Source organism: Grosmannia clavigera (assembly GCF_000143105.1).
Source record: "Grosmannia clavigera kw1407 unplaced genomic scaffold GCSC_82, whole genome shotgun sequence".
In the NCBI taxonomy this organism is placed as follows: domain Eukaryota; kingdom Fungi; phylum Ascomycota; class Sordariomycetes; order Ophiostomatales; family Ophiostomataceae; genus Leptographium; species Leptographium clavigerum.
The window spans coordinates 817,382-832,038 of NW_014040576.1; the positions used below are offsets into that span (position 1 = coordinate 817,382).

General features: G+C 51.9%; 6 protein-coding genes across 6 annotated transcripts; 3 read left to right on the top strand and 3 right to left on the bottom strand.

Moving 5' to 3' along the window:
• Positions 1 to 953: 953 nt before the first annotated feature.
• CMQ_7938 (peptidyl-prolyl cis trans isomerase) lies at positions 954 to 2,600 on the bottom strand (the record flags this gene model as incomplete). Its single annotated transcript, XM_014313578.1, has 1 exon — positions 954 to 2,600. The coding sequence occupies one exon, from the start codon at positions 2,598 to 2,600 to the stop codon at positions 954 to 956; it is 1,647 nt and encodes a 548-aa protein (XP_014169053.1).
• A 348-nt stretch (positions 2,601 to 2,948) lies between these two features.
• CMQ_7764 (vacuolar ATP synthase subunit b) lies at positions 2,949 to 4,878 on the top strand (the record flags this gene model as incomplete). Its single annotated transcript, XM_014313404.1, has 7 exons — positions 2,949 to 3,044; positions 3,102 to 3,186; positions 3,250 to 3,269; positions 3,340 to 3,375; positions 3,448 to 3,609; positions 3,672 to 3,997; positions 4,086 to 4,878. The coding sequence occupies 7 exons, from the start codon at positions 2,949 to 2,951 to the stop codon at positions 4,876 to 4,878; spliced, it is 1,518 nt and encodes a 505-aa protein (XP_014168879.1).
• Positions 4,879 to 6,160: 1,282 nt separating this feature from the next.
• CMQ_7986 (uncharacterized protein) lies at positions 6,161 to 6,925 on the top strand (the record flags this gene model as incomplete). Its single annotated transcript, XM_014313626.1, has 4 exons — positions 6,161 to 6,260; positions 6,316 to 6,392; positions 6,481 to 6,528; positions 6,596 to 6,925. The coding sequence occupies 4 exons, from the start codon at positions 6,161 to 6,163 to the stop codon at positions 6,923 to 6,925; spliced, it is 555 nt and encodes a 184-aa protein (XP_014169101.1).
• Positions 6,926 to 8,355: 1,430 nt separating this feature from the next.
• Positions 8,356 to 10,471, top strand: CMQ_7914 (ring finger protein; the record flags this gene model as incomplete). Its single annotated transcript, XM_014313554.1, has 2 exons — positions 8,356 to 10,201; positions 10,269 to 10,471. 2 exons carry the CDS (start codon positions 8,356 to 8,358, stop codon positions 10,469 to 10,471), a joined length of 2,049 nt encoding a protein of 682 aa, XP_014169029.1.
• A 250-nt stretch (positions 10,472 to 10,721) lies between these two features.
• Positions 10,722 to 12,361, bottom strand: CMQ_7872 (zinc finger protein zpr1; the record flags this gene model as incomplete). Its single annotated transcript, XM_014313512.1, has 2 exons — positions 10,722 to 12,131; positions 12,191 to 12,361. 2 exons carry the CDS (start codon positions 12,359 to 12,361, stop codon positions 10,722 to 10,724), a joined length of 1,581 nt encoding a protein of 526 aa, XP_014168987.1.
• A 299-nt stretch (positions 12,362 to 12,660) lies between these two features.
• Positions 12,661 to 13,215, bottom strand: CMQ_7987 (uncharacterized protein; the record flags this gene model as incomplete). Its single annotated transcript, XM_014313627.1, has 1 exon — positions 12,661 to 13,215. One exon carries the CDS (start codon positions 13,213 to 13,215, stop codon positions 12,661 to 12,663), a length of 555 nt encoding a protein of 184 aa, XP_014169102.1.
• Between the last annotated feature and the right edge of the window lie 1,442 nt (positions 13,216 to 14,657).

A 14,657-nucleotide genomic window follows, 5' to 3' on the forward strand; every position in this document is an offset into this window, starting at 1 on the left:
AGGCCCAAAAATATGCTTTCACGACAACAGGAGGAGCATCAAGATCGTGTCGCTGTCAGTGCTACCGGTAACAGTGATTCGAATAATTGGTCCCGATCGAGTTTCGTTCGTTCTCGGGATGTATGAAGCTGAATCTACCTCCGGGTTCTCAGATCTTTCAAATTCGGTTGGCATCCGTTTTTGCCGTGCCAAACACTAAAGATGGAAAGGCTGAGTGCTGTTGTCTGCTTTGGTGGGGAACCAGCGGACATAAGATAGTGTCGTCTCGTAGCGCCTGGGGCGAATCGGCGTGTGCGAAAGTCAACTCCAAGCAACAACGAGGGGAAATGTATATATATTCGTCGCGCCCGATCGACGATTGATCACGTCGCTGCGGCGAGGTGGAAGAGGCACGGTCAGGAACTTTGTTGGCTATGGCACGAAATGGACGAAGGTTGCACGCCGTTATTAACTAATCAATACCTCAAATCGGTTGTGGTGCTGGGATGTTTCCCGCTTTCCTGCATGTCGTAAAAATTTCTAATTTTTAGATGGGGCCTAACTTTTTTTCTAAAATATTTACGGAGTATACTCACAATCAAGTCATGCTTATGCTGTTAGTGGCTGAGCAGCCTTCAACTTACTAATCCAATTAGCCAATGGGATTGCGTGGTAGTAAGGCTTGAGTAAAGTAGCCTCGAATAGCCTCGTCGAATACGTGGTCATTCTTCGTTGTGGACCACGAACAGCGTATGAGAGCCTGACATGTGGGCACAGAGATGGGTCATGACCTCCGCGCCAAATTACTACGAGGAGCCTCCAAAGCATTGCGATCGCTCTATATATGTAGAGATCGGTCAAACCAGCCAGTCAACCCTCTCCCGATCACACGAAAATAGCCACCCTTGTTCATAATAGTATTAAACGGCTATGCTATGCTTTAATCAGCTACGTACTCCGTATCTCACCTGGTATTACCTAGCCCCCCGCCCCGATAGCGCCGAGGCGTGTACCATCTTTGCATGCCGCGCCTGGTCCCAAGCCCTCCCGCCTCGGCCGTTGTCGCTTCCCCTGGCATCCCGTGTAGCCCTCTTCTCTTCCTTTAGCGTCTGAGCCTTTTCACGCGGATCAATCACGATTAGCTCGTCTTCTGCCTTCCTCCGGTTGCTCAGGTCCTTGCCCAGTCTATCGGCTTCACAATTCAATGTGTGGATCATCCAATCGTCGTCATCGTCATCGCCGTTGTCCTCCTGATCCCTATCCCACGGTCGACAGCTCTGGCAATTTGATATGAAGTGCAGATCACACACCTCGCCATGTTCCTCCTCTGCGCCAGTGCCATCCCCGCTGTCCTTCAGTTGATTCGCCGATGGCAACGATTCTTTACCACGACTAGCCGATTCGGCCTCAAGTTTCGACTCGAATCTGCCAAGTAGTTTCAAAGTCTTCTCGTCATGACTTGATAGCCCATGGCTTTTGCTTAGCTTTTTTCCCCGGGCGGTGTTGGCCGGCGTCAAACTCTCCAAGACTGATTTCGTCTTCTGAATATTGGCAGGTTCCGTGCGCACCGTCCGCCGCATAGATGCTTTCAAAGCTGCAATCTCTGCGTTCGTCTTATCTAATTCAGACTTTACCATTGGCGATGTCTCAGATCCAAGCTCCAACTCTGCCAAAGAGGCATCGTCTTCTAAACTGAAGCCAGGCGTTGCTGCAGGAGGTGCTGCTCTGGAGGGTAATGCCGATTTATTCTCGGCAGCTTGATCTTCAGGATCTGCCTTTCCAACAACTGTCATAGACTGTGTTTCTCCGTCGCCGCGCCTCGACTCCGTACGTTTGCTCTTGCCGGTCTTAGTCACCTTATGCTTTCCTTGTGTTACTTCGACCTCGTCCTCATCTTCTTCAATGTCATCTCCGAAGCTCAACAGTGTCTTATTGACGCCTTTCTTCCTCTTGCTCTTTTTCTTCTCGGCCGGGGCAGCTTGCCGCTCTTCGTACCGTGCAACGCGCTCCTGCTTGCGCATATCGGTGAACGGGTTTGTGACAATCTCGATATTCTTTATCACAATGGGATACAGTGGTCGCTCGGTCCCTTCATGCACCTCAACCTGGCCCATCTTGGTAAGGTTATATATTGTAGGCCCAGCCACGCGCCCGAACATCGTATTTTTGCCGTTTAACTCGTCTGTCTTATCCAATGTAAAGAAGAACTGACTTCCGTTGGTATCAGGTTTTCCTTCGTTTGCCATTCCTAGCAGACCACGTCGGCTAAATTTGAGCCGCGAATGAAATTCATCTTTGAAGTTGATGCCCTGCGGACCGGCGTTCAGCCCTCGGCGTTCGTCCATGGGCCACGGGTCCAAATCGCCGGCCAAGGCACCGCCATCGTAGATTGACTCGCCGCCATTTCCCGTCCCAGTTGGATCACCGCCCTGTATGACAAATCCAGGTACCAGCCTATGGAATATCGTATTGTCGTAGTAGCCGTTCAAGCAAAGTTGGAGGAAATTACGACTCGTCAACGGTGTCTGTTTTGCAAATATCTCCACGGCAAGTTCGCCTCCTGTCGTGTGTAATATGACAGAAGCTGTCGGCTGTGGTTCGGTATCGTAGATAGTTGACATGATGAGGGACAAGGGAAGACTTTACCAGGGAGCCTGGCAAGGAACAAATGGTAGTTATAACTGCGAGAGCATTAGAACCACATCGTTAAATAAATAAGAATAGGAACGTAGTACCACGTGATGTCACGTGATATTTCTAATCAGAGCTATTGTCTCGTTAGTTGGAACAAGCAGAGAGCTTTACTTTCCCCCTCAACCTAAAAGATCAAAAAGTCCCGCATCTCGCATACAAAAGTGTCTATGCGGACTTTCTGTATCGAGTGAAGTAAACCCTTTAGCGACCTTTTTCAATATTGTCCCAAATTTCAATCAGCAAACCTACCGCCCCGAGAGGCAAGTCTTGACAAAATGGCGGACCCACGAATGTCGTCGTACTCAGTGCAGCCTCGGATTACCTACAACACCGTGGGAGGTGTCAATGGGCCACTAGTTATTTTGGACAATGTCAGCTCAATTGCCATTGTATTCGCTTTCTGGTTGGTTGATACTGATATGGCACAGGTCAAATCGCCGCGGTTCAACGAAATTGTGAATCTCACTCTTCCCGATGGAACTGAGCGGTCGGGCCAGGTTCTCGAAGCTAGAGGTTAGTACCAATACCGACCTAGGCATGGCGCTGCTCTGATGCTGATATACTCCTCCAATACAGGGAACCGGGCCATTGTTCAGGTACGAGCGGCTGGCGAAGCTTCCATTGCAAAATGTTTGTCTGCCCCTGCTAATACAAGTATGTTGATAGGTCTTCGAAGGTACTTCTGGAATCGATGTCAAGAAGGCAAGACATGCCCCAAACCCTCTTTCAATCTCACCTAGACAATAATCTAACATTGAAATTTCTACTGTTCAGACCAAGGTCGAGTTTACCGGCGAGAGCTTCAAGCTTGGTGTCTCTGAGGATATGCTGGGCCGGATCTTTGATGGCTCTGGCCGGGCCATTGACAAGGGACCCAAGGTTCTTGCCGAGGATTACCTCGATATCAACGGTAGCCCGATCAACCCCTACTCGCGAGTACGTTTTTCGTGTGTTAAGAGTTGATGGCTGTCACAACAATGCTGACATTGTTTTCACAGGTATATCCTGAGGAGATGATTTCGACCGGTATTTCGGCCATCGACACAATGAACTCAATTGCACGAGGCCAAAAAATCCCCATCTTCTCAGCATCCGGCTTGCCTCACAACGAGATTGCAGCGCAGATCTGTCGTCAAGCTGGATTGGTACAGCGGGAGGGAATTACAAATAAGGGCGTACATGACGGACACGAGGAAAACTTCTCTATCGTTTTTGGTGCCATGGGTGTCAACTTGGAGACAGCTCGTTTTTTCACCCGTGATTTCGAAGAGAACGGTAGCTTGGAGCGAACTACGCTTTTCCTGAACCTCGCAAACGACCCAACGTATGTTGATCGCCCTTACCTGGTACTCGTCCTACGACCCGTTCTACGGACCGTTTCATATTATATGGATTTAGCGCTGACTAAACAGTATCGAGCGTATCATTACGCCGCGTCTGGCTCTTACCACCGCGGAGTACTACGCCTACCAACTCGAGAAGCATGTCCTTGTCATCTTGACCGATCTCTCTTCTTACTGCGATGCACTGCGTGAAGTGTCAGCAGCACGAGAGGAGGTGCCGGGCCGTCGTGGTTTCCCCGGTTACATGTACACGGATTTGTCGACCATCTACGAACGGGCCGGGCGTGTGGAGGGTCGCAATGGGTCTATCACACAGATTCCGATTCTGACAATGCCCAACGATGACATCACCCACCCCATTCCCGACTTGACGGGCTACATTACAGAGGGACAGATCTTCGTGGACCGCGGTCTGTACAACCGCGGTATCTACCCGCCTATCAACGTGCTGCCGTCGCTGTCACGTCTGATGAAGTCAGCTATTGGCGAGGGCATGACCCGGAAAGACCACGGCGATGTGTCCAACCAGCTGTATGCTAAATACGCCATTGGCCGTGATGCAGCGGCGATGAAGGCCGTGGTAGGCGAGGAGGCACTGTCTGCCGAAGACAAGCTCTCGTTGGAATTCCTTGACAAATTTGAGCGGACGTTCATTAGCCAGGGCGCATACGAGTCTCGTACGATCTTCGAATCTCTGGACCTGGCCTGGAGTCTCCTGCGAATCTACCGCAAGGACATGCTCAACCGGATTCCAACTAAGATAATTAACGAATACTACCAAAGAACGGCAGAGCGCAAGGGCAAAGCAAAGGCGCCGGCACAGGACAAACCGGCAGAAGAGGAAAATCTCATTGACGCATAATAGCGACGGCTTTGGGATGGGGCTCGCCTCTTTACTCAGCAGCAACAGAATACTGCTCTCGCATGGTCCGTTTGAGGCTTGCAATTCGTAGGAGACAAAGCATGGTGGACAATATTCTGTATGGGCTTGTGTGTTGTTTTGCCTTTTCCTTTTTGTGCCTTCGTACTTTAGTCATTTCGTACTTTTTTTCGGTTGCTTTTTTGTTAACTTTCGGCCAGCCAAGCAGCTAGGCTGGAATCAGATATTGACATTTGTTCTGTGGAATTGGATATGCGGAGGCACCTGCATGTTCGCGCCGACACTGATCTTGAGAGCTTTATTACGATGCTCTAGCCTGAAACAGCAAGGGTCGTGTGATGCTAAAATAGCTTCATTTTTGCTCAAAAAGAACCATACGGAGTATATTCGTACTCGTATGTGTGTACGGAGTACGGAGCATTTCATGCAAAAAATTACTTTTCGGGTGCACGGGAAACGTTCCAATATGTTTTATGTTGGGTCTCCGTACTCGTACTCCACACGGAGTAAAGATTACAGTATATGCTACGAGCAAAGAAGTGCTCCGAAATCCATAACCCATAATCTGGATGGGGAGCAAGTGTCGGAATTAAACCGGCCGCCGGGTGTCGGCGTCCTGTAAAAGATCGGCGCAATCAAGCGTACGGATTGGCTAACAAAAAACATGTGCTGAGAAACTTTCGGCCAGATACCTCGCTTGTACATAATAAAAACGAGATCTTACGAGCGAGTAGGAACGGAGGCAAAAATGAGACGTAGCATATTCCGAGTAACCCCGTTTGTAGCGCCTGGGTTGCTAGGCCACGCAATAAGATAGCTCCTGCCCCATGTCGAAAAAAGGGCCATACGAAGCTATTCTGTTACCGGATTAGCACCCTTTTCCCAGTCATTGCACTAGTATGGAAACGGAATGGTTCCTTTCGCAAATACCCGCTGCTACGACATTGTATGTCTGAGAAAGCTGAGCAGCTCTGATATCGTGAGTTGGCGGCAGCCACCCTCGTTCCTTCCCTTTGCGGTACCTGGCGGAGTATCTTTCTACCCCTTCCCAATTTTTCTGCAAACATATCGAAGGCGCGACCTAAGCCCAACTCGTCACTAATTTTACTATAACGCATCGTCAAGCAGCCGTTAACCTTTTTCGCTCTTAAATATTCTTTGTTTTTGATTTCTACATCCTCATTTTTCCCACACAACCTCACTCGACAAAGTTGCGTCATTTTGCTCCGAGTGTTAAACTCATCCCTCCGCCTCAACTATCAAGATGCGTAACACCATTCTCATTGCCGCCTCGGCAGTTGGCCTGGCTGTAGCCACGACCAACTTCACGATTGACCCGAACTCTGTCCAGTTGTCTACGCGATGTTCGTTGCTCTCTCCGCCCTGCCTCTCTTCTGTCACAACTAACGGTGTGAACAGCGAGCTGGTGCGCTGGCCAGGAAAATACCTGCACCACCCTCTGCTCTGACAGCCCAACGGCAAACTCTTGCGACCCGGTAGGTCTCTCTGCCTCTGTGTTTCATCGACATACCTAGCTAATTCAGTCCCGATAAGACGACGCTTGACTATTCCTGCCTGTGCCAGAACAAAAGCGCGCCCGGCCTCCAGTACTACCTTCAGACCATGCCTACCGTGAGTACTATCCTGTCGTGACAATTTCCGGGCCTCCCGGCGCGGACTCTGACAGTTGGCTCTTTAGTACATCTGCAATGAAGCCTACGCCGAATGTGTCAGCGAGAACCCGAACAACGCCACTGGCCAGTCTGCATGCAAATCGGACATCCAGGACAACTGCGGTACCCTTGACCCCAGCAAAGCAGATCTGAGCAGCGGAACGACAACTTCGGCCGCTGCTGCTTCTACTACTGCCTCGACCACTGGCTCGAACTCGGCCACCGCTGCTACCACTGCCTCTGCCAGCGCTGTGACTACCGCGAGCTCCAAGGCTGGTGCCATGCCCACGAACATGGCACACTATGGTAGCGGTGTCGCCGCTGTGGCAGTCGGCCTTTTCGCCTACGTCCTGTAAGGCGCTACTTACACTAATATTTCCAAACCCCTACAAAAAATAACGGTCACCGTAACTGCAGTGCCGCAATGAATTGCTTTTTGTGTTCGTTTACCGCTTTACTAGCAGATGTAATGGCAGCCAGGGCGCGATATTATTCCCATAATCAACGAGGAGACGAGAAGACGACGAAGATTACCCACGCCCATCACGGCAACACGTTGATAGGCGTGAATAAGAGAAGGATGGTAGTTTTTCAGCAAAGCGCATGTTCCCGTCATTATCAGTAGTTTCGCCTAGTGCCTTTCATGTTTTATTCTGTCTTGTCTGTTTTGTTCTGTCCGCCATGCCTAGGCTCGGTCGTCGGCATTCGATGAAACTCAGAGGAAACAGAAAGAATTGATTTTATATTCATTGAATGAGAGGCCAACAAAATATCTCAAGCTACCGATAATGTACATCCGTCGACGCGGAGCCGATCAATCATAAAGATAGCAGGATCTGCATATGGTCTACAGGTGATACTGGGGAACAACAAGCCGTTCGTCTTGGGATCCGAGCTGCAACATGCAAGAGGCTCAAAAAGTGGTCCTTGCGGGGTGAAAAGGAACGGGCCTGGTAATATACAAGTATCTCATAATACGAATACGTCAGTGATGACGTCTAGAAAGTGGTATCCCTGTCAGCATTTCCAAATACGAGCTCTCCGGTGCTTCGTTACCCATCATATTTGGGCATGTGTGCATTTCAGGCACTGACAAAGAGCGACGCGATTGGGAACAATCACAGACGATTTGATTCATTTAACGGAGTCCTTTGCTATGTTTTGATTGGACAGCCAAGGAGAAAGCTACCATTCGGGCTGGAAGCGTCTTAACGAGGCACACCTGGCGGGCCGTTGTTGGGTGAGAGGTGCTGCAGCACTTCGTATATATACGGAGTATGGCGCTGCCACGCACTTTCCGTCGGTCCACCATGCACACCACAATGGGGTAACCTACTGTGTGATATGCTATCGTACAAACTGCCACAAGTGCAAGTATAACAATTGGGCGAGAGTTCGTGAGTGGAATGATGATGACGGGGGTCATATATAAGCCATGCCATGCAAGCTGCTTTTAGCGGTAGTCAACAGCTCGCTATAGCCACACAGCCTTGTTCATCTCGGAAAAGCTTTCTCAGACAACTCTGCTCTCTCCTATTTCGGTCGCCGCCAGAAGCCCCGTTTGCCCCTGTCCTTCCCATTCGCCACCTGCCTCACTGCGATACGCACGTCTAAAATTGCTCGTGATACACAAAGAGCCCATTTTCGTCTCCACCGCTTCTGCCTAGCAACATCTCCCTATCTTACATTGAGCTGGTGCTGGCCTCTCAGCAACGCTGCATAACGCTGCAATCCTCTGCAATCCGTTTCTGATGATGTGAGACTATGTCCAGCAGGGCATGCTAAGATGACCAAGAAGGACGTGGACAAGGACCCCGAATCAACAACGCCCACCGTTGGCGCCCGAGTGGTGGCATTTCTCAATCCCTTTAGGGCCACACACAAAGCGGCGGTGACGAGGCAGACACACAACCACAAGCACAGCAAGGGTAGCAAGGGTCACAATGGCCGGTCCGCACCGTCTCCACGCTCCGGCACGTCGAAAGCGCACGCATCAGCTTCACACACCCGGCTGAAGCTCCTCGATCTGGACCGGACTCGAAATGAGCTGGATGTGGAGATTGCTCCCACCACTGTTGCAGCCAGGCTTGAGGCCACCATCCGCAACCGCAACAAGAAGCAGCCGCTCGCCGACAGCGATCTGCTTCACATATACTGGCTTTGCAAACCTGGCAATGGAACTAGAGCGCCCGGACCCCAGCAGCTACGACCCAGCGATGTCGTAAGCGCTGTCTGTCCGCGCGATGCTACTCTCTACTACCGCGTCATTGCTGCCGACGACGCCGAACGCGGTCGTGGCCAGCACCTGGAATTCCGCGTCGAGTGGCTTTCACCGTTGTCTGCACCGTCTGCCTCGAATTCCAATGGTCACCGTGGCAGTTTGAGAGATCGCGAGCGCAAGGGTGACGGCAGGCAGAAGAGGGCACCGAGCCCAGACTTTTTGCGAGAGCTTGCCCGGGACATCTTCAGCACCGACCGCCAGCTGGCTGTAGGGGCTGTTCGTTCCCGGCTGGCTGCGGTACTCGGCGTCGACGATCCTAACCGAATTGCCCTCCTTGCCTACAGTGGCCTGCAGCCGTGCCAACCGCTGGCCGGCATCGCCTGGCAGGTCGGCCGCCTGCTGACGGCATGGCTGTGTCGCTGCCTGCTGGTTCAGGTACACCCGCCCAAGCGCTATGTGGTCGTCCGGGGCGGCGGTGGCGTGCTCCGAGACGGCGATGGCGCCGACCGAGGATTGCGTTGCACGTATCTCTACCACGAGATGACGCCCGGGGCGCGAAGCAGCTCGGCAGAAGTGTCCATGGCCGTTGTCCAGAAATGGGTGCGCGACCATCTTCTCAAAAGCGTGAACAGGCACGCTGCAAGCCAGCTGCAGTGCAAATCGCGACACATCGAGATGGTCGGCAGCGCTCGCGAGGCGCCGAGGCAGCGCAGCAAAGTGCAATGGGGCAGCAGCGTCGAGTTCCGTCTGCGTGATGACGTCGTCGAAGCTTTTGCCGATGACGAGACCTGGCTGCTGCCGCTGACAGAAACGTGCATGATCTGCCTGGAGGACAAGGCCGTCACGGAGATGCCACACCGCATCACGGCTGCATGTCTTCGTCATGCCAACCACAGCCAGCGTCACACGCCGACCCTCTGCAAGCCGTGTCTGGCAGAGTGGATTGGCTCAAGCCTGAAGGGCTCGGTCTGGAACCGGCTGCGATGTCCCGAGTGCCCGGCCCGGCTGAGCTATGCCGATGTCCGGTTGTACGCAACTCCATCCGTCTTTGAGCGCTACGACACGTTGGCAACGCGGGCAGCCCTGGTGAGCGAGTTCCCAAACTTCCGTTGGTGTCTGGCCGTCGGATGTGAGGCCGGTCAGATCCATGGCCCGGCAAGCCGCTCTGCCAGCGCTCGCTCCGTCGAAGAGGAGTGTCCCAAGTTCCGCTGCCATGCGTGTCGGGCCACTCACTGCATCCGCCACAACATACCCTGGCATTCTAGCGAAACGTGTGCCCAGTATGACGCTCGAACGCAGCGTCGCCGGCAGGACAACCGCAAGTCGGAGGCATTCGTACAAGAGACGTCCAAGCAGTGTCCGGGCTGCAACAAGGCCGTCTTCAAGTATTCGGGCTGCAACCATATTAGCTGTGCGTGTGATCTGCCCTGCCTTGAATCTTACCTTAATCTGCTCCCCAAACTGACCATCGTCCCCAGGCATCTGTGGGCATGAATGGTGCTATATATGCTTTGCACCATTTGTCCAGTCAGACTACGGTATACTCCGGTGCCAGCACAAACCCGAGTGCACGGAACAGGACCTGTTCGATGAGTTGGGCCTCAATCCCAACAGGCGCCGGGGACCCAGACCCGTGCCTCTTCTCTGGAGGGCCGGACAACAGCGGCCAAGATGGGCGTAACCTTGGCCGCAGCCATCGGCTACTCTGTCAACAACAACTTGTCTCCCATATACGTAAAAGTTTGGCGTTACGTGCATTGGCTATCCATTTTGGAGTAGTTTCGAAGTTCTCGTGTTGGTATCTTAAAATGATTTCAGTGGAATAATACAAGACAAAGAAGTAAAGTAACTCGCGCTCTGTTTGTTGGATTTCCCTTCATAAAAGGCCAGGGATGTTTGGCTTTTCCATCGCTCTCCTCCAGCCTACCACCTTAATTTGCCGCGTCTGCTATTGCCGCATCCGCTTTTGCCGCATCCTCCTTTATCTGTGCATCATGTGCAGCTTCTGCAGCTTCTGCCTCTCCCTCATAACCCTCAGTCTTCATATCTGAGAGTCCCAAGTCCTCTTCCTCCTCTGCGGTCCGGTCGTATTCGACTATCGTCATCTGCGAGTCTGGCTTGCTGGGATCGTCTGCCAGACTCTGAACATACGAGCTTGCTAACGGATCTGCGAGCACGATCGTAAACGGTCGCTTGCCGGTAATGGCCTCGTCCAGACCAGCAAAGAAAGACGTCCACTGCATACGATCATCGCCGCTGAGGGAGTCGCCACCGGCTGCCGGAGCACCAGCTGGCGACGCGCCCACCTCAGCCCCCGTCTGATATATCTGATTGCGAAGGTCGTCCCTCACCTGTGTGAGCAGGCCCTCAACAGTCGTGAAGCGTCCACCCAGCGTGCCTGGATTGACAGAGAGGTTGAGCTCTGGGCATTCGAGTGCGCAGCTCTCGCTCTTCAGGATGTCTCTCGCTAGGTCGACCTCGTTGAGCACCTTCAGAGAGATGCGGCTACCCTTTGCAGGGACCTCACCTCCTGTCTTGACGTCGTTTGAGCGGTACCCACAGTGGTCGCATAGCGTGTTCATCAGCACGACTTGCTTAAAGTGAGGAATATCCACCATCTTCATGTGCGTCACGCACGGGTGCATGCACCCGGGGCAACTGGCCGGGAATGTGTACACCTCGTCCAGGATGATCTCGTCGTCCGGATTCAGGCGTCCCTGACCGCCAACAGGAATGACACCGGCAGATCCCGAAAAAGCTGTCGGTATACCAGATGAAGATGTGGTAGTGCCGGCTGCAGCATCTTCAGTGTCGGCCAGCCCCAAACTCTGGTTCTGTTCCGGTGTTCGCGCATATTCGCGCTTCTCCCACTTGCCAACACCGTCATGCAAATCGGGAGCGATCCAGCTGTTGCCGGCCGGGTCGTCAATGCTCATGCGGAACGGAAATGACTCGCCAGCCAGCATGGATTTCGCCTTGACTAGGACGTCGGCAATCTTCTCGTAAACTTCTGGCTGCTCGTTCTTGCGTGCCTCCTGGTCCATCTCAAGGTCGCTCACGAGACCAGTCAGGATGCCCTCAACGTTGGTCAACTGACCACGACCTGCCGGAACCTCGACGTCAATCTCGACAAACTTGGCAGATGCCGAGTCTGCCTTGACGACCTGGCGTGAAAGATCCTCCATCTCCGTCAAGCGCAGTTCGTAGTGCGTTCCGCGGGGTTGGATCGATCCTGCGGCTTGGATTTCGTTGTTCTGAAACCCGCAGTGATCGCAAGAAAAGGACATGAGGATGACTTCGCGGAAGTAAGGAATTCTCGTCAATAAAAGACGTGTTGTTCCCTTGTCATACAGTCAGTCAATAGGCCACCAAATTCTTGTGATATCAAACCAAAGCTTACATTCTCGTGACAGTTCATGCAGAGAGACTCAATCTCCTCGACCACACGTTGATCATTGTCACCTTCGACGCCATCTGTCGCTGGCGCAACCTGCTCAGCCTGATTGCCGATGGTGCCAAACACTTCGTGTGCAGGAGTCCCGGTCGTCCTTGGCTCTTCTGGAGGAGACATTATCGTAAAATGCACTGTTGGTATGCTGTGTTTAGTTTCTTTGTTGACTTGATGCTGATTTGATACAAGTCTTTGATACAATCTTCTATCAAAGAAAAACTTTTGGAGGGGTTTATAAGTGATAAGAAAGTTGGCCAAGCGTCATTGCGGCGATAATATTTGCCCCTCTTAAGAGTCACGTGTGGCTAAATTAGGGACCTGGGCCATTCCCGAAGCTTCCAGGCGTTAGCCGTCACTGCTGAGCACGGCTAGAAAAGCCCAGCGAAAACGCGGGCCAGCTAGAACCTGCGGTCGCGTCGTCACTTTTTGCGGAAGTCGTCGAAGCTTAGGCTGAGATTGTCCAAGCCGCCGCCGGATGCACTTTCTCTGCTCTTGTTGAGAAGGGCCAATAGACCCGCCTTTCGGGATTTCGCACGCTTCTTGCTGTTTGCATTGGACGCCGCGTTCGCTCCTACCGTTGTAGAAGGAGCGACCAAAGCCACGGCCGGTTCCATGATCTTACTGGTTTTCTGTGGAGGCTTGGTCGTTGATAATACAATGTCTGCCTTTGCCGCCGAAACAGCCACCGTCTTACGATCTCCAACCCGACTTGCCAAAGCCGCTCTTCTCCTCTGCTTGGGCAAAGGCACAGGTGGAGGTAGATCGATTCTGGTATCCTTCCCACAAAGGCCACAGCTATAGATCTTTCGTATGCCGTCATTTGTATTCCGTCGAGCTAGCCTCAGCTTCATATCAGGTTCTGCTGCTCCTCCTTTGGCTCCCTGCAGCGGTGTTCGTTGCTTTCCGCCTTTCGCTGATAGCGGCTGCTTCGCTGCATAGATAGAGATCTTCGTGTTCTCGCACCCCGGAATCATGATGTTTCCGCAACCGGTGCAAATTCGTTGTCGGTGTATATCTGTCAACGTGGAAGCACTCTGCTGTGACGTCTGCTGAGTCGCTAGATCGATATACCGGCGCATCAAGTGGGCTGATGTTTCGGGAGCGGACTGTCTGAGAAGATATGACGCATTTGCAACGAATTGCAAGTGCGGCGAAAGGTTGGAAGCCATGGATAGATCTTTTTAGTTGAGGCATCGGGACGAATAATTCAAACTGCATTTTGGTTGTCTACTACTAAGAACTGGAAAGTCACGTGCTCTACTGGTCCGTGCGTATAGTTTGATCGTGAAGACATCTCTTGCCAAACAATACTCTCACTAATGAAAAGCTGCTGACTGTGCAGATGATCTTCTTGTCCACGATGCCTGCGGTTGCGTCTCTAAGTATCTGCAGAATCGCAAGCGAGGTTTATTTGAAGAGCGTGATACAGCCATGGGCTTTCATAAGGCTAAACCGCATCTAATCACAACATATCAACAGAATACAGACAGAGGTACTCGTTTTGTAACTAGGAGCGCCGGATTTCCCATTTTTGGCCCAAGATGCTCACTTCTTCTCCGGACTTTTCATCGTAATCAAACCAGTCACCTTCCGCCAAGTCAATTTCAGTAAATTTGGTGCCAGACTCAAGTCCTTCGGCCTGCCACTCTCCCTTTTGCCCCAACGGGTGTTAGTGAGACAACATGAGCAGGCAGAAATAAGGATATGGCTACCTCGGGTTTGAACTCGGTAAATTCAAGCCCACGACAGTCAAACTCAATGACGTTGTGGGGCTTGGAGGGCTCTGATTGCTCGTATGGCTTGGGTGTTTCTTTGATCGAGGCTGATGATTCCCTCTGATAGCAGTCAGCACACGGCTTCAAGGGAATTACTATTATATATTTACCTTGCAGTTCTTGCACTTCCAAACAAAATTCGCTTCGCCTCTGCTGCCGCTCATCTCATTGGCTTCCTGAAGTCATTAGTTGGACCGCTCTGTACTAAGAGGATACTGCCAGCCTCAACGTACAAATCGGCTCACACCAACCCAATTGGGATGCGTCTCACGACATGACGTGCACTGGACCCTAAACGTGTACCAGAAAGGGTTCTCCTTTGTGTCGTTAGGCCGTAGATTGGTGACACTAGCACGCCTATGAGTTTTTGATATACGAATTAGATTGAAGCACCTCCTGGGATACAACCTACCCGGTTAGCTCTGCTGTTAGAGTGAGACTGAACATTGTAATAAAAAAGAAGAGGTTCAAGCTCTGGGGGCGTTAGAGCTAGTCGATGGGCCTTAAGTTCTGGATGTGATTGACTTTTCAAGGGCAAGCCTATGCAGTGGCGATATTAGAGAGGATGCCCAAAAAGCGATAGCATTCGATACAGTAAAAATATAAAAACACTGTTCGCTTGCACTGTATTTCAAAGTGGA